This window comes from Dendropsophus ebraccatus, chromosome 8, assembly GCF_027789765.1.
Source record: "Dendropsophus ebraccatus isolate aDenEbr1 chromosome 8, aDenEbr1.pat, whole genome shotgun sequence".
Taxonomy (NCBI): domain Eukaryota; kingdom Metazoa; phylum Chordata; class Amphibia; order Anura; family Hylidae; genus Dendropsophus; species Dendropsophus ebraccatus.
This window is the reverse complement of record NC_091461.1, coordinates 22,265,950-22,285,633: the sequence shown is the minus strand read 5'-3', so window position 1 is coordinate 22,285,633 and position 19,684 is coordinate 22,265,950. Positions and strand designations below refer to the sequence as shown.

General features: G+C 42.5%; 1 protein-coding gene across 2 annotated transcripts in view; it reads left to right on the top strand.

The window, feature by feature from the left end:
- HPSE2 (heparanase 2 (inactive)) overlaps nt 1–18,316 on the top strand; it is a 200,190-nt gene extending 181,874 nt beyond the window's left edge. Inside the window, exons 10-13 of one of the 2 annotated variants that reach the window (XR_011364225.1) lie at nt 5,038–5,183; nt 6,975–7,121; nt 13,171–13,505; nt 16,373–18,316. Coding sequence is in view for 1 of the 2 variants with exons in the window: in XM_069979991.1 (XP_069836092.1) it covers nt 5,038–5,183; nt 6,975–7,121; nt 13,171–13,336 (459 nt within the window). In the remaining variant the exon portion in view is untranslated. Of the gene's footprint in view, nt 1–5,037; nt 5,184–6,974; nt 7,122–13,170; nt 14,373–16,372 lie in introns of those variants that run through there. The other variant, XM_069979991.1, reaches the window with a different exon arrangement.
- The last annotated feature ends 1,368 nt before the right edge of the window (nt 18,317–19,684 follow it).

Genomic DNA, 19,684 nt, shown 5'->3' with positions numbered 1-19,684 from the left:
TCTTGAGAACAGATCTCCATTCTTGGGATCGTTGGAGCTCTCAGCGTTCAGCCCTCCACAGCTCAACCACAAATTTATTATATTGTAGACAGGGGATAACTCTTGATCTTGAGATAACCTGAATTTTCAAGATGGTTGAAAAAGACTTTCAACATTAGCATACAAAGATCAAACAAGTGGACCTCAGCAAAGATCAAACTGAACAATGTACAGTGGGGGAATTAAGTATTTGATACAATGCCGATTTTGCAAGTTTTTCTACAAAGAAGTGGTGTGTAATTTTGATTGTAGGTAACTTTCACCTGTGAGAGACAGAATCTGTTGAAAAAAATCCAGAAGACCGTATTAGACATTGCTTCAATGTAACTACATGGTTCTTAGAACAGAATATAATAGTGAACGACCCTTTTAGCTAAAACTATTCCAAACTTTACTAGCCTCCTCTTCCCTCTTATTGCTGTCAGCATCCGTGTGTCTCACTACCCTCTTCCCTTTTTATCCAAGTTTTAACATGCAGTTTAAAGGGGTACTCCAGCGGGGGGGAGGACTTTTTTGTTGGGACTGGGGAGGAGGTTGCCGAGGGAAAAGACGTCCACTCACCACCCCGGTCCCATCGCGGCGCTCCGGTGCCCGGCCGCTTTCGGGTGTCTGACGCTGGCCCGAGACGATACGTCTCAGGTCCGCTCAGCCACTTAGTGACAGATGCGGGATCTGAGCGGACTTGAAACGGATCCCGCTTCCTTCTCTGAGGGGCTAAGGGGACCTGAGACGTCACGTCTCGGGCCTGCGTCAGACACCCGAAAACCGATGGGAACCGGGCACCGCGATGCGGGACCCGCCGCTGGGACCGGGGAGGTGAGTGGACGTCTTTTCCCTCGGTCACCTCCTCCCGGTCTCAGCAAAAAAGTGCCCCCCCGCTGGAGTACCCCTTTAAAGCAGAGGACCTCATAACTATTCTGGAAAGCCCTTCCATCAATAATACTTTGAAGACTTTAGTCCACTCTTAAAAGCTTGTCTGCAATCTACCACTGGAATCTACCAAGATGGAACTATCATGGACTATTACTGTCTATTCTCCAGAACCCTTATACCTATTTCAGTGCATCCCCTTCCTTCTCTTTCCCCTTATTTTGTATAATTAATAAAAACAAGTTTGAAAAAAAAATCACATTGTATGAGTGTTAAATAATTTTCATTTTAGTGCATAAACAAGTATTTGATCATCTACCAACCAGCAAAAATTCTGTCTCTCACAGACCTGTTTTTTTTTTTTTTAAAGAACATCCTACTCTGCACTCATTACCTGTATTTATTGCACTAGTTTCAACTTGTTACCTGTATAAAAAACACCTGTCCACACACTCAATCACTCACACTCCAACTTCTCCACCATGACTAAGTTGAAAAAGCCGCCTTAAGTACACCAGGGACCAAATTGTAGACCTGCACAAGGCTGGGATGAGCTACAGGACAATAGACAGGCAGCTTGATCAGAAGCAACAACTTTTGGTGTAATTATTTCTTTGATCTGCTGCACCATGCAGGATGTTGCCTCATGGGATAAGGATGATTTTGAAAAAGGTCAGGAATTAGTCCAGAACTACACAGGATGGCCTGGTCAATGACCTGAAGAAAGCTGGGACCACAATCTGAAAGATTACCAATAGTAACCCAAAATGCCATCATGAAATATCCTTCAGGGCACACGCCAGTACATGTCCAGGTCGGCACAGCTTCTCTATGTTTCATGATTGACGGCCAGCACCACCAGTTAAACTGTAGTATATGTCCTGGGGCTGGAGTCTCAGACCCAATCACCGCTGGGGCTGGGACTCCAAGCCCTATAAGTATTCCCCCCATTCAGGTGTTCCTTGCCTGCGATAGAGTCTAGTTTACTAGTGTGTCTTGACCTAGCATTCCCTGCATTTGTGTATTTGGTACAGTATTCTGACTTTTGACTTTTTGGACTTTGACTATTCTCTTGGATTACATTTTGTACTGCACCGCCCTCTTGTTGCTGACTTGGACCTCTGACTCTGTTATATTGTGTTGTGTTTGTCTTGTCTTTGCTCCATGTTCACCTATATAGGATAAGGGACCGTTGGCCAGTTGTCCGCTCCTGTTAGGGCTGTTGAGGCAATTAGGCAGGGAAAGCGGGGCGGGTGCCAGCATCAGGGCTAGACCTGTCTTTTGTTGTGCCGGTCCCATATCCTGACATGTGGTTGGCTGACTGACACACACAACTGAGTACAGAGGTGTGGAGGTTGTGGCTATATATATCCTCAGGTGAATAGCCTGGAATTTTCCTGAACCTTTGGGCTGAGCTATAAATACAGGTGAACAGTCACATGCCTGGCACTATAGGGACCCCAATCCTCCAGGAGGCCAGTTCAGAACAGGAGAAGCTACCAAAAGAAGCATGCTAAGAAAAAGCAGATGACCACCGGACAGACCTGCAGTAGGTAGAGCATAACGGACATGACCACGTGCCGTTACAGTTACACACTTCTCCATTCTTTGTCGGTGGGGAAACTTGCAAAATTGGTGGTGTATCAAATACTTATTTTCCCCAATGTACTTTGGTGCCAGGTATTGACTCTCAGGACAAAAGTGTGATTTTTATAATATTCTATGGTTAATTCTCCTTTATTCTGAATGCCAACAATGTAGCTCCACTGCATAGAGGAATTGCAGACAGGTTGTCCCACTCAGTTGCAAAGGAAGTTGTAACAACCAAGGCTTGGACTTCAGTGGGCCCATTAGAATTCCTAACACACTATGTCACCAAAATGTGTCTATAATGGACTTTGTCATATGGTACAGATCTCTCTATAGAGCCGGCACGCCGATATATAGAAAGCCTTTAAAAGTGAATGTGTGACCTAATGTTCACAGGGATAAATAATCATGAGCGTATTAACACCAGGGAATAGAAGTTTAACTTAACAAGCACAAGGAAATCATGTGCTGAATTTCTACTAATGATTCACATAGTATTCCTTTAAGCCAGCTGTTTCGCCTGCACTTGCTGCAATAAAAAGAACAATCAGACACAGTTACTCATTAGTCACTAATGGGATCCAGGTTCCAGAGCTCCAATCGCTAATAATAGCTTTACGACAAACATTGTTCTCAGAGCCAGATCTAGTGACGAACGGCATCAAATAAGCCTGTAATACTGTACTACGGGTCCAGATCAGTGACATTACTAACACTGATATGCAAAAGAAGAGTCCGGGAGCCTCATTGAAGAGTCTCGAAACACAGGACTAGCCAGATATCCCTCCAGGAAGGACCCAGCCAAGGAAACCACCAAAAGCACCATATTAAGTGGCCCTATAAGTCAATGTAATGACAAGGGAAAAACCAAGGCCAGGTATCCATCAACATACAGCTGTTTCGGGGTGTTGCCCCTCATCAGTGTGGAGCAGGGTTCTGGCTAGGTGGGAGCAATGCCTAGTAAAGCCATAAGAGAAACAGATCGCTGATCTCAGGGAGACCAGCCAAACGATAACACTGCCGGCTGCTAGCAAAAGCGCTCAATGCAGTGAAATCCTAGATGCATTGCCCCCTGAGAAACATGAATATGCAAAATAGGAGCCCGTGGAGCCTCATTAAAGAGTCTCGAAACACAGGACTAGCCAGATATCCCTCCGGGAAGGACCCAGCATATAAGGAAATCACCAAAACCACTATATTAAGTGGCCCTATGAGTCAATGTAATGACATGGGAAAAACCAAGTCCCCTGTGTTTCAAGAATCTTCAATGAGGCTCCACGGGCTCTTCTTTTGCATATTCATGTTTCCCAGGGGGCAATGCACCTAGGAGTTCACTGCATTGATCTCTTTTGCTAGCAGCCAGCAGTGTTATCGTTTGGCTGGTCTCCCTGAGATCAACAATCTGTTTCTCTTATTACTAACACTGGGCACTAGGGCCCTTGGTCTCCTAGAGTGGGTAGTTGCCACATTCAGCTGAATCTTCCTCTAGTTCTACATTTGTTCACAAAACCTGTGGTCTGAGGAGCCTATCAGGGTAAAACTCAGTAGGTTTCATTGATTTTAGTGTGTACTCTGCCTAGAAAAACAAGGATTGATAAGGAAGATAAGAGTTGTCAAGAGAATTCTGGCAGCAGCTTATCCCTCTCCTCCTATGGGAAGAAAATAACATTTACCTAGATGTGCATCTTGATGAAAATTTCAAGTTGTAAAAATTGTAAATTATGAAGTCATGTGACCTAAAATTAGAGGTGAAGTCGGAAGTTTTAAGTTTAACAACAAAACTCTTAACTATTTTCAATCACGACCAGCAGAATTATGAGTGGTGCTCTGAAGTCCAATCCAGACTGTAACTCAAGATCAAGATACAGTATGTAATGTAATATACAGTATGTGCACAGTGACTGTGTTAGGAGAATAGTGAATGCAGTATAATACAGGCTGTAATATAGGATCAGTACAAGATAAACAATGTAATGAATTTATGTAGATTATTTATAAACTGTAAATTTGTGTTTAATGGTAAATGAAAAGTTATAATTAGGGATGGTCCGAACCAAGTTCGGTTCAGGTTCGTACGAACCCGAACTCTCGGAAATGATTCCCGCTGTCTGGCCGCTCCATGGAGAGGGTGGATACAGCGGGAGGTCCGCCTGGAAAACTGGGATACAGCCATAGCCATAGGCTGTATCCCAGTTTTCCAGGCGGTCCTCCCGCTGTATCTACCCGCTGCACGGAGCGGACAGACAGCGAGAATCTGATGCTGAGCGTTCGGGTTCATACGAACCCGAACCTCGGCAGTTTCACCCCATCCCTAGTTATAATCAATAATTTAAAAAATTTAAGTTTAAGCGGGTGACCCTACATGTTAAGGATGGAAGGTAATAATAATAATAATAATAATAATAATAATAATAATTATAAAATTATGTTCATTATTAATAAGAATAATAGTGTTCATTGTATGTAATAGGATTTATTCCCATCGAAGCCCCTAGTGCAGTCATTATGTTCATTGAAGCTCAGTTTTCTGTGTTTCAGGATTACTGGCTGTCACTTGTTTTCAAGAAACTTGTGGGTCCAAAAGTATTAGCAGTGCATGTAGCTGGTATACAGAGAAAGCCTCGTCCAGGGAAGGTCATACGTGACAAATTGCGGATCTATGCACATTGTACCAGCCACCATAAGTAAGTTACTGGATATTCATGACATTAACAAACTCACTGATTTTCTTTACTTTTTACCTTTTTTTTAATTGTCTTTGGTTTTATTAATTTATATTTATGCCTCCTTTTCAAAATTTAGCTTGAAACAGACAGCTTCCTAGCAGCTTCTGTGCTGTTCTGCCAGGCATAAGACCTAACAGCTTAGCTGTAACTACATAAGGACTCCCTAGGGCTGCATCCAACTTCAGCAGCCACTGCTAATCAGATGCCACATGCTTGGATTTGGATGAAGCCGAGTGTGCTTAACCTCTTAAGGACATATGACGTACCCGTACGTCATATGTCCTCATTAGCACTTCAAAGCGGGGCCGCGCGGCAACCCCGCTTTGAAGCGCCGCGGTCCCGGGTGCCGCGCCGTGCCCACTAATTAGCTAATCGGAGGCAGCTTGTCAGCTGGTGTCAGCTGGTGTCTAGTGGGGAAGATCGCTCCTCCGGGACGTTGTCCCTGTCTGATGCCGGCCGGGGACTCGTCCAAGATGGCGCCGTCCCCGGCTCGGCACTCGTTTACTTCCGGCTGCAGCAGCCGAAAGCAAACGAGTGCCTATCTCATTGATCTTTGCTGTATATCTATACAGCAAAGATCTCAATGAGAGATCAAAGTGTATATACTAGAAGTCCCCCAGGGGGGCTTCTAGTATATGTGTAAAAAAATATAAAAAGTGTTGTTTATAGTAAAAAGCCCCCTCCCCTAATAAAAGTCTGAATCACCCCCCTTTTCCCAGGTTTTAAATAAAAGTAAACAAATAAATAAATAAATAAATAAACATGTTTGCTATCGCCGCGTGCGTAATCGCCCGAACTATTAATTAATCACATTACTGATCTCGCACGGTGAACGGCGTCAGCGCAAAAAAATCCCAAAGTGCAAAATTGTGCATTTTTGGTCGCATCAAATCCAGAAAAAATTTAATAAAAAGCGATCAAAAAGTCGTATATGCGCAATCAAGGTACCGATAGAAAGAACACGTCATGGCGCAAAAAATGACTCCTGACACAGCCCCATAGACCAAAGGATAAAAGCGCTATAAGCCTGGGAATGGAGCGATTTTAAGGAACGTATATTTGTTAACAATGGTTTGAATTTTTTATAGGCCATCAGATACAATATAAGTTATACATGTTATATATCGTTTTAATCGTAACGACTTGAGGAACATATATAACAAGTCAGTTTTACCCCAGGGTGAATGGCGTAAAAACACAGTTCCCCCAAATAAAAGAAATGCCTTTTTTTTTTTTATTTCACCACACTTTGAATTTTTTTCTGGTTTCGTAGTGTACCAAATGCAAAAATTCAGCCTGTCATTGCAAAGTACAATTAGTGACGCAAAAAATAAGGGCTCATGCGGGTTTCTAGGTGGAAAAATGCAAGTGCTATGGCCTTTTAAACACAAGGAGGAAAAACCGAAAACGCAAAAACTAAAATGAGCCCCGTCCTTAAGGGGTAAAGTTTGCTTAGTGTTTACTGATCACTGCCCCTCATAGAGACCTTCCCCTAACACCAGTTGGTCAAGTTAAATGCATAGGCTTTTATCCCATGTGCCTTCTGTTTGGCCGGGAGAGTCATCCGCAAGGAATTTTGGTCTACCCTGAATTCATGTGCTTCGTCCTACTTTTTGTTTCTGCCATGATGCTGACACTATTTCGGGCGTTTGCCAAAAAAAACCCCAACTGGCTGAGGTTTGCATTCACATCAATCCAAACTTTTAGCAACTCCTTTCTTATTCCCTCTCCTTTTATATCCTATATTAGCCATAATTATGTGCGAGGATCCATTACCCTGTACATCATCAACTTACATCGATCAAGAAAAAAAATCAAGTTGGCCGGAACGTTGAGGGATAAGATTGTCCATCAGTATCTTCTACAGCCATATGGAACAGAGGGAATACAGTCAAAGTAAGTTCAAGACAAGATATATATTCAGAATGGGTGTCTGGCTACCCTAACTTCATCCCCTTTCCTCAGCTTTCCTTTTGTTTCGACTCGGAGTATCTCCCCCTTCCCCCTTCCTTTTTTTTTTTTTTCTGTTGTACTTTTTGTTGTTCTGTCTTTTAGTATGTTTGTTTAATGTGGATGCGAGGACAAGGCAATGTTCATACTCGTGACCCCCTGTGTTCATCGTTGGCGTTCGGGGGATATGTCTTGCTAAGGTACATATCGACATTTTCTGCTGGCTAAATGTTCAAACTTATGTACTTAATTTCCTATCTGTTGTTGGAGGAGGCCCTTCATCAGAGTCCACATGCTCCTTCTCCTGGCATAAGTGTTCCTCATGATGTAATACTTTCTTCTGTTTTATAAATTTGCCATGACATGCTTTTGTAAGCAAAAAAAAAAAAAAAAAAAAAAGATATATATTCAGAACCTACCATTTTAGATAAGAGATTTGAGATGAGCCAACTTACAGTGAATTCACCTTAACCCAAACCTTTGGCCATTGATTGTTTTAGTCTGCAGCCTGGAAACGTCCTTGGAGCCCTTGGAGCCCTATGAGTATCAGTCTTCATCAGGCAGTGTTAGTCAATGGCTGAAGGTTCTGGTTTGGGTTCGGCTGAATTTACTGTAAGGTCGCTCATCTCTAGTTACCAGGCTGTGCCTGTGGCAGGTACCTGATTTATCCCCCCTAGTTTTTCTATTGTCCACCTCCTTAGATTTCCATGGCGAGCCGGTTGTTCTTCCTTTTTCATCTCTACCATACAACCATATGGAACTTCTCCAAGCTTCAAGGTCTTACCCATTGTTCTATTCTTCTCCATACCGCCAGATTAAGTGCAGGAATTTCATGGATAATAGATTTTATTACTCACGGGTGTCATGGAGAATAACAATAGCAGGGGAAACATTAAACTCAGTTGAAACATGACAGCAGGTGTGAACACTTTGGTTTATCCAGTAAGGAGAGTTTCAATGTGCGGGTTGCCATGACAGCTCTCGTAAGCCTCACACACTTGACTCAAACGTTACCTATGAATAAACCTGGTGGAATAGAAAAATGCAGACCTCCCAGATCCGAGACTGTGTACTTAAGAGCTTCCTTGGATTTATGGTGCCAGTAAACTGGCTGCTTAGTAAAATGTAAACAAGTGCATCACAGTCGCCACGTCTGTTTTCCAGCAAATCATAGCAGGAGCCCAGAAACATTGTAATTCTGTCTCAGCATAGACTCGTGTAATAAAGTCAGTTTTACATGGAGCCGGGCATTTCCCGACATTATAAACCAATATGAAACAATGCACTGCAGTGTTATTAGCCATATTTATTATATTGGATTTGTGTAGGCAATAGCTGCATGCCCTGGGATAGAGGCGCGCATCAGATGTAGGGTTCTGTGGTAGAGCATCTTGCACTGTCAATGTCCAGTGACAGAACTCTGTCATGTCTATTTGTCCAGATGGATATTGCCCATTTCCAATAATGACTGGAAGAATTTTAATTGCACCTCTGAAGTAAAAAGATTGTCATTCAGGATCATTAGAGGATAAGTAATGTAAATTATGTACACAGTGACCCCACCAGCAGAATAGTGAGTGCGGCTCTGGAGTATAATACAGGATGTAACTCAGGATCAGTACAGGATAAGTAATGTAATGTATGTACCCAGTGACTCTATCAGCAGAATAGTGAGTGCAGCTCTGGAGTATAGTACAGAATGTACAGTAACTCTGGGGGGCAAAGATATAATTTGCACCCCTGCCATACGCTAGGGAAAAGGTGCAAATTTTTGCACAAAAAACGGTGCCTTTTTCATGGTATAAGCCCCGATTACCTGATGGGTGGGCGAGGGGGAGCAGCAAGGCATGTAGGAGGCCTGGCCTCCATTCGCGCCCCATTTATCATGGTTTACATTTGCAAACAACCGTAAATCATCACAAATATTCACCTGCTCTGGTGTGACAGGAACAGGTCCTTACGGTTTTACTGGCGTGCCAGTTTGTACAGTAATACGTCGGGTGAATGGGGGTGGGGCTTTATTTAAGACTGGAGTACGAGTATGCCCCCCTTGGTGTTCTAAAGAGAAGCCTCCAGTTGTTTCTCGCTGCTCAAACCACGGGCAGCATGAAACACGGACAGACTCAAGCAAACAATGATCCACTCTGGCATATCAGAGAAATCATAGGTTTGAGAACTAGCTAGTCACCCAGGCAGTCTCAGACATCTGATTGATAGATCTCACTTTATACAAGAATAGGAAGATGTGGCTTAGGCAGAATAAAACAACTCATAGTCTTCCTTTAGGTCGGTCCTATCCTTGCTCTTTCTGTAACATTTCATCACAGGATACAATATTACAGTAAAGTCCAATTCCCAGAACAGGTGAATAGTGGTTTAGAGTATTATCTTCCTCCCGTAATAGTGTCCTTTATGTTGGGTTTTCCCGTAGTCGATCACTTCACCATCCATCCCACTCCGGTGGCTACTAACAATACAGACAAATAAACAGAATTTTGTCAATTCTGACAATACATCCAACTTAACTTTACAGTATGCCCCATAAAAAGCGGCTTGGACTTTGATGAGAATTGCTGTTCGTCTTAGTCCCGTTAAATTCCTTAAATATTTGGCCGATTTCTGGTAGTTTTGCTACTAGCTGCATTTTTAATAAGCTACGAGAGCATTTTAAATACAGACAGTTGTTAAATCTTGAAGAATTCTCTCAAAGCCACAGCTTTTACAATGCTAAATTCTACCCACGACCCTCTTAAAAGGGGAAGAGGGAAGAGAGAAGAAAGCAGACGGAACGCAAGAAATATTATGTAGTGTTTAGCGTGTCAGCCCTGGCTTAGATTAATGTCCTGAGATTTAGTACTTCATCCAGACCTCTGGATAGAAACCCAAACATTTAACTCTTCTGTAAAGATTGGTAGAAAATTGAGATTCCAAGATTTCCAAACAAATGTTCTTAATCTTAAAGAGGTTTGGACATGTTTGGATTTTGTGTTAAACACTTTTGCCAGCTATGGTAATGTGATCTTTTTATTGTACAAAACAGTTATACACAGCTCCCAAACCGTGTACAGGAGAAGTCGGCGGAGACCACAACCATGTGGACCGGCCTTTAATAAGTAAACAGCGCAGACAACGCCATTGGATCCAAAATCATTTGCGGTTTCCTCAAAGAGGACTGTAACACGCAGCTTTGTCATTGTCATTGTCACTGCATACCGTCCTGCAGAGGGAAGCAGATAATTCCCCTGCATTTTGAACGGTGTTTTATCCACAAATATAGAGAAAACTTTTTTATACACAGTAAATAAAAAATAGAAAAAGTTTAAATCGAAAAATAAAAGATGTACAAAGCAGTTTCTGCCAGTATTATCACTTGTATTAAATTAAATTAAACAATGTGTACTCACCTTCCCTGATCTCCTGCTGCTACTGCTCTGACTCTGCCCAGCCCCATTGCTTAGTACTTCCTGGTCTCCTTACAAGGAATTACCTTCTTAGCCAATCACGTGTGAAAGCACTGAACCACCACAGACACTGATTGGCTTAGGGGGCACTTCCTTGTGTCCATGTCCTAAGACTAAGACCAGGAAGTGGATAGCAGCAGCACCAGAGCCCAACATCCGTATATATATAGAAATATATGACAAAAAGTCTGTAGCCTTCACCACCCTAGGAGCTTACTGCATAGTGGTTACACATAGAGCACAGTATAAAAAGAGGTGAACTGGGACATGTCAAAAGTTTTTTCCCTCACTGCGGAGACAATCTGAAGAACAAGTAGGAAGGAGCATGTGGTATTGCGTTTCACTTCCCCACTGCCAATCATCTCTGTCCAGCAGCCCTATAGACTATAAAGATGCTGCATAGATGGAGATCACCACGCTTTTGAGTCGTGCACCAAAGCAGGGTACATCCGGCAAATGAGCAGTCACATAATGACTCCGTCCTGCTTATTCAAGTAAATGTAGCCGTCATGTGGCCGTCGGCCAAAAACGAGATGTGAACATACCCTTAGTAAAAATGGGCTACCGCTCATTCTCCCAGCATGTTCTCCTGATAGGTGGTTTTCTTAGCAGCGAGACCCCAACTGATTAACACTTTTCCCATGTACATACAGTTGTATCTACTTCTCTTAGAACGTAACGATTTATTGGCTTGCTGCAAGTCTTCTCATTCACTCACAGCAAAAACTTATCTTGAAAATGCTAAGGAATTAAAACATAAAATATATTCAAAAGTTATAGAATGTTTCTTTTATACTATGATTAAGCTTTATTCCTATAAAAATAGAAAACCACTTTTAATAGGACCTTGTTTGATTACTGAATGTGTAAATTGTGTGTATATATATATATATATATATATATATAGTCAAAGTGGGCTACATATGTGTCTTCTAAATTATAAGGATACTATACGGATAGTGAAACTTATTTATTCAGTTGTGGAGGTCGACATTAAAAAGATTATAAAGGTTTTGTGGTAGGGGCTTCTGAGCCATCATGAGCTTTTTCTAGCTTTAGTCAGAAAGCTGCATCGTTGTAGGGAACATTGGGGTCTTAGACCCTCGGCAACACCAATCCCAGGCCTCGGTCTCTATGAAACTAAAGGGGGGTAAGACATGCGACATCCAGTGGTTGCAACATCCAGTTGGACACATTTAGCATTACATAGAGCAAACTCAAATTACTGACCATTATGTATTATGTGGTTGATTTCCAGTAACAGTAACACAGCTCTTATAAATAGAGGTTGATGCAGCTTTTCTGATACCACAGCGTGCCCTGCTCCTCACCTCCAAAATAAAATCATTGATCAGACATTGATAAGAGAAGACATAATACGAATTCCCTGTAGATGGTGACTACATTGTAAACTATTAGGATTCTGTACAATTGCAATAGCTCTCTCTAGTGGTAATACACAGTAGCTGGTAACAACAAGTGTACTGTACTTACTGGTACTATTACTGTAACTTATCGGGGTGGTATGAGAAGTGGTGATGATATATAGATGTGAAATTGCGGTTTTGCAACAACAGGAGGGCTGCGCATTCCTTATTCCCTGCCCTAATGCTAATATGGAAAAGTATAGACATCAGGGGAGGCTGAGTATCTGCATGCAGCAGGGCTAGTGAGATGTAACTGTGTCAGGACCAGGGATAAAAATATTATAAATAAATATATATATATATATATATATATATATATATATATATATATATCTTTATTGAAGAAAAGTAAACAAAAATTCAACATTACTCTGGAATTAGTGTAAGTTTCATAAATATATAACAAATGGAGAGTGTATTATAATCTGTATCATACAACTTTATAACTGGCATTATGTATAGCACAATATGTACCTGTCCGTCATAATGACAGTGAAAGTATTAGATTAGAACCAAAAAGATCAAGAGATACTTAGTATATATACATTAAGCTACAACAAGCTAAGATACATAATAACAAACTGATCTCTGTGGATCCAACACTAGGGCCCACCAAACCTGAGAATGAGTGTGCAATCCCCCCACACACACACCTCCCCGCAATGAGTAGGTCACTGAATGCTTCTAGGTGTTTCTTTACACGCACAGATAAGTTGCTTGTTTGGCGGACGACAAGTGAGGATTTTTTCTTTTAAACTATAGGCATTAGATGAGATGAGATATAGATGAGAAGATAAATTGTTATTAAAAGTTGTTAATGCCATAGTAATTGCATTTGTAAATATTCTGTGACTGTTCGTAATTGCTTTCGTATCTATATACTGTAGTTTGATGGTTGCCGAAATGGTGCATGTGTGGGTATGTGATAATGTTGGATTGACATGGCCATAATATGCAGGATCAGAAACAATGTGGATCAGCTGCCTGATCCTGATCCTCAGACAGTTCATTCTTTTTGTCTCCAGTATTTTTCTAGATAACTTAGACACTACAATGACATATGATATCCCACATGGTTGAGCTCACTTATGGTTTTCTCCTCCGCAGGTCAGTTCAGTTGAATGGACAGCATCTTGTAATGATTGATGACGGAACACTCCCTGACCTAAAGCCCCGCCCACTACGACCTGGCCGCACCCTCGTCATTCCTCCGCTAACCATTGGCTTCTACGTGGTAAAGAATGTAAACGCTGTGGCTTGTAGATACCGATAGTCACTACTTGTGCCATAAGAAATACAACAGAGCTGTAACCAAAGACATGATGATTCACTAAAAGGCAAAAAGTGTGAAATTGCAAGACTTCTACTTACAAAGCTCCGGGCCCTCAAGTGACTGCAGATTAAGTGCAGCCTGCCAATTGTAACCTCTGACTATACTGCTGGTAAGGTGGGAACACGGAGGAAGCCTCCAGCTCATAACTCTGCAATGTTGGCTATGGGAACCAGCGACACATTTTTGCTTTAACCTTTATTTGCAGAATGGAAGGTTGAACCGCATTGGTTCCTATGGTACGCACCATATTTCCTAATGGTAGATTGGAAAACGAAGCAGAAGATTTGTAATTGTGCCAAGTAGAAGCATCTTCCATAGTTTCTGTACTTCCATCAATATTACTAAGCTTGACAATGTTTGTCATTGATCTTTGTATACGTTGTTTTTTTTGCAGCGCCATACAGCACAGTAAACCTCTGTGTCACAATAGGGCTGGAATAGTGGTCAAGATCAAAGTGGGCCCTTCAGCTAGTGCTGTTTCATGCCAACAAGGAACAGCGCTTATTACCCTTCTTCAACTTTATTAACATGGTGGTTCTTGTACATAGATTGGGCTAACCTGGGGCACCTCTTCTTCCCCAGGTCCCTTAGCAGGCTGCCAGTATGTAAGGTCCACAAAGTTGTACTATATTCTTTTTCCTCTGTGTTTATAGTGTACCAGGTATGCATTACCGAGACAAGACAAGCCTACTAGTAGAGGGCTAGTCAACATCTGTCACAATAAGCTAAGATGCTATGCAATCTACAATGAATTTATCCTTTGCAGGTCCATATAGTATTGTACACAACCTTTGGTGACCTTTGGAGCTTTACTCCAGCAGCCATGTTGGAAGCAGCAATAATAGAGAACCTGTACAAGACTACACAGGCCATATAGCCTACAGTTAGAGACCTGAACTCTCGGCTTCTGACTGCCCCTGTCTGCCCGCTCCGTAGAGAGGGTGGATACAGCCGGAGGACCGCCTGGAAAACTGGGATACAGCCTATGACTATGGCTGTATCCCAGTTTTCCAGGCGGTCCTCCTGCTGTACCCACCCTGTTCGCGTAGCGAGGAGACAGCGGCAGTCAGAAGCCGAGAGTTCAGGTTTATACGAACCTGAACCTTGGCAGGTTCGCTCATCTCTACCTACAGTCCCAAGTAAAGGTCTGTTTCATGGACTGACATTCCCGTAGACAGAATTTCTAGGAAACAACCAGACCAATATACACTGTTCTATAGAATTATGTTTTTCTGCAATGATCCCTATGGTCACAGGTTATTTGGGCAGACACACTTCGTCACCAGTGATGGACTGACTGATGGGAACCCATCCCCTTTCCTTAGATATTGGGGGTTCCCATTGGTTAGACCACCACTGAGAGGATGGTATATTTACTCTTTGTATGGTAAGGTTATCTGGACTGTTTTGTGTTGTCCTGGCTCAGCTTTTACATAAAGCCCAATCTGATGGCTGGATGCCATTGTCATTATCGTCTGCCATGTATCTGACATAGGACTGTATGTGATTCCTATCGCATAGACTCAAATTCACTTTTCAACCCCGAAAAAATATTCTTTTCTAACACAAAAAAACCCTCTTCCCCATGATGTGTTGTGCGGAGTAGATCTAGAGCAGGCTTCTCCACAGGCTGCACATGACAGGAATATTTAGTTGCAGATCACTGACAAAATGGTTATTTATGTTCCGTGAATTTGCAGAAATTGTAAAACGTTAATTGAGATCAGACAGAAACATGTTCATAAACATCTGTAAAAATTCTACATGGCACCCCGACTGCTCTGCTCTTCCCTGGGCAGGAAGGACTGGTGGGTCATCATTCTCCGCGCTCCCTCCATTAAACAGCACACACAGCGGGGAGGTGGCAGCTTGTAATGCAGCCCTGCAGGAGAGCCCCACTGAATTATAGAGCAGGACTCACAACCAAATAAAGGTCACGTCTTTCCTGTTACTGATACATGCAACGCGAAGACCAGATCACCTCTCCATAGACATGGAGGTAACATTTCCATAGGTTCCTCTCCGGTAGCTGACTGTACTTACACTCACATTTCCACATATTTCATTGCACCTGCTAGTATCCAGCATCTGGGTAAGTGTTAAGGATTTGATTTATAGGAGTTTTCATATAGGAAGAATCCCACAGTATGGGAGACGGAACTGGTTACTACAGGGGCTGTCATGTGTGCACTGTCCCTGTCTATAGGCCCTATTAGAGTATATGGATGTCATACAAAGGGGTCTCAGGTCTATGGACAGTTTTATTATGAGCATGATCTACCTCTCTCTCTGGTATACATATAGTAGGTATTAAATCCCCCTTCCCTTGGGACAATGTTAAAATAACTCTAGTTCTGTCTGGTCTATGTGGGTCCGTCCTTAGATTTATTTTTTTTTTTAATTAAAAAAATGAGAACAAAGGGTGTTTTTAATTTTTATGAGAATTTTTTAATGCTTTAAAAAAGTTTTATTTTACCTTTTTTTTTTTTACACTTTACAGATCAAGGCAATATGTGTGTACTGCATTGATCTGTTGAATCGAAACTCTATTAGTACTGGCAACCTATGGCAGTTTGTGCTAGCAGATCTGTTACAGCAGTCCTTCAGAAGGCCAAAATTTTGCACATTGAGATAGCATTTCAAGGCAGCCTCTTGGACTCCTGAACCACCCCTGATGTATACTCCAGCTATACAGATGCCATGATTACTATCGATCGCAGGTCGGCACTGTTGCACGGCAACAACAGGGTCATAGTTCAGAGAGGAAACCAGGAAGTGATCAGATCCGTGAAAAATGGGTCAGGGATGTAAGTTACTTTACTAAAACAGCACATTTGTTCTCCTTTACATGTATTTGGCACACATCTGATTTTACCTTCCTTGCTTTGTGACACCACCCCCTTAACCTTCCACACATACATAAAGACCTGTGAGTCTCCCTTCCCTTGCCCACTGTTTACCTTCCCCCCTATACAGAAAGCCTGTGGATCCTCGACTTTTGGCTTCACGAAGACGGATGGTTAGTTTGCACAGTTGCCCTACTTGCCATTACATACTGAAGTTTATTTGGCCTAAATAAGCACCAGAATAGGCCTCATTCTGGTCTCATCCATACAATGGCTGCTTTTATTACAGAAGTTCCTCCCAATCAATCACTTACTACCCTGTGTTCACTTAAATGTATCAAGAACATTTCTATGAAGAAATATTTGCTCCGTCATAATAAGTAATATTCAGATTAACTTCTTACTCTAACGATGAAAGATGAAATCCATTTAGATCAAATGTATATTGTATGGGGAGTTATATTCCATGATGCATATATTAGGGTCTGTTCACACTAGCGTCCTGGCTTCTGTTCTCATTAAGGCCTTGTCTGCTGATCCCAACACATTCTGACAGGTCACTGATTTATAATGGGATCACTTAGATTTCCATGGCGATCCAGTGTTTTTGATGACAAGAATAGCCTTACAGGCTACACTATGCTCAAAGATAGATAGCTACTGACTGTGTTCACATTGCCATACAGATCCATTAGGTTGACGTCACGTTTTACATGAATAATAGAGTATTTAGAGCTACTCTTGATCAAAATGTTGACACCCCAATGGAGTCTAAATCATGGATTATAAATCGGTGAGGTCTGTTGGCAGACAGTCATAGTTATGAAAGCCACAACGCAAATGTGAACAGTCTTCAAAGGGGGTATACAGGATTAGTAAAAGCACAGTTATGGTAATGTAATAACAGCATCACCCCTGTCCTGGGGTTGTGTGTGATATTACAATTCAGTGCCATTCACTTCAGTGGAACTAAGCTGCAAACCCACAACCAACCTGAGGATAAGAGTGATGCGGCCATGTTTATCTAAGCCGGGATAATCCCTTTAAGGTCCTATTACACAGAAGAATTATTGGTCAAAACAGGCCCCATGTAATAGGGGATGTGTGACCAATGGCTGATGAAAAGGGAACTATCAGCAGGTTAGACAAATTTAACCTGCTCATAGCTTTATGAGGGACACTGAGGAGGAAGGTCTGTGTCTTACCTTCCTCCTTAGTGCCGTTCCCGCACTGTTAGTCAGAGTAATCTTCGCTACAGTGCACTGTTAGGAGCACTGCCGCGTCATCCGGCCTACCCTTATAATGGTAATTAATAGAGGGGACAGGCCGGAGGACGCGGCAGTGCTCCTAACAGTACTCCAGAGCGAAGTTTACTCCGATGGCACCGAGGAGGAAGGTAAGAGACATACCTCCCTCCTCAGCGTCCCCAGTGCTATAGGGGGCTATCAGCAGGTTAGATTTGTCTAACCTGCTGATAGTTCCCCTTTAAAGGGGTTATTCAGTGCTACAAAAACATGGCCGCTTTTGCACCACTCTTGTCTCCAGATTGGGTGGGGTTTCAAACTCAGTTTCATTGAAGTAAATGGAGCTTAATTGCAAACCACACCTGACCTGGAGACAAGAGTGGGGCAAAAGTGGCCATGTTTTTGTAGCGCTGGATAACCCCTTTAATGCAAAGGGCTGCATGGTCACCAACCCAGTTAGTTGGCTCAGTAAACAAGGGCTCCGCAGCAATTACTGATCTGTGCTTGGTTACTAAGCAGCTCTGGCTTTTAGATATATCATCCCAGTCATCCCCACCAATTATAACATACGTTACCGGCTTTCGTTAATGGGGCCAAAAAAGATAAAGCTTATAATACAAATGCTGTATCTGTGTGTTGTAAATGTTGTGTAATAAATTATATTTTCTGAAAGAAAAAGGGAAATTTTTATAATGTTTCTTAGATGGGATATTTTATGGGGATGTGTTTTTAAGTTGTTAATATTTTCTTTACTCTGACAAATCATATTTTATTATGGAGCAAGTGATTATGAGCATAGAGAAATATGAAGCAATAATTCATTCTAAACTGTGATGTAACATCTAAAAATAAAGAATATTCTTACGTTTATAAAGGATTTCTGTTATTATTTCGTTATGAAATGAAGAATGGGTGGGGCTTAGCGGGAGAGGACTTGGTGCCCTCACATATTTAGGCCATTAAGTGGATTTAGTGGATTTAACACACAGAAAGGCTATGTTTACCCACTGTTGAAATTGAGTGGATGACCGTCATTTGGCCGTTATTTTAAAATGACAAATTTTGCCATTAAATGGTGGCCATCCACTCAATTTCAACAGTGTGTGTGTGAACATAGCCTGTGTTTTCAATCCACACCTGGTTTTGATTGAAATATACTGACCAAAATACTGTGTGGGAACATAGCCCAAAAGAGATAACTGTGACTTAAATGGTCACTGTGATAGTCTATGTGATGTGTAACAAATTTTTATACAGTAAGGGGTCGGTTGTGTGTAGGTAGTGTGACCTGCTGGTTTTATTTTTTATTGCTATGCATTCTATTCTAGCAACACTAAGGAAAAGTAAGTGACATACAAAAACCATTCACATGAGATAGGTCTTAAGGTAATAGTAATACTATCAGATGCATGACTTCAGAGCCCTAATATAAACTCTGTAAGGGGCCTATTCGGCCCGATTCGGCTGATTATTGCTCGGTGGAATAGAGAAAACGATCAGCCGATGATTGTGGGGGGGGGGGGGGCGACTAGGGACTAGGGAATAGGCCCAGTAAACGAGTGCCGATCTAGTAGATCGGCGCTCGTTTACATCGTTGATCGGGCCCTGCTCAGCCCGTGGAATAGGACCCTAAGGGCCCTATTCCACAGTAACGATAATCGGCCGGATCGGCCCCATTTGGCCCAATTTGGACGATTATTGTTTGGTGAAATAGAGAGAACGATCAGCTGATGATTGTGTCATCGGCTGATCGTTCATTTAGGGCCAGACCTAAAATCATCGTTCCCCCACTGCGCATCGCTACGGTTGAATAGCGGTGCGCGGTGGGCGACCGACGACTTGACAAGCAGCAGCACCATACATTACCTGTCCAGGCTTCTTCTCCGCGCTGTCTTCATCCCCAGGTCCCGCGTGCTCTATCTTCAGAATGGCCTGTCAGCTGACGGAGCTCTCAGCCAATCACAGGCCAGGACCACCGCGTGAGTGAGTGGTGCCTTTCAGCTGACCGGCCATTCTGAAGATAGAGTGCGCGGGACCCGGGGATGAAGACAGCGCGGAGAAGAAGCCTGGACAGTTAATGTATGATGCTGCAAACGCTGCAAGGACATCGGTAACGATTTCCTTGCAGCCCTCGCTCAACGATCATCGGGCCGTGGAATAGGCCCAGTAAACGAGCGGCGATCTAGCAGATTGGCGCT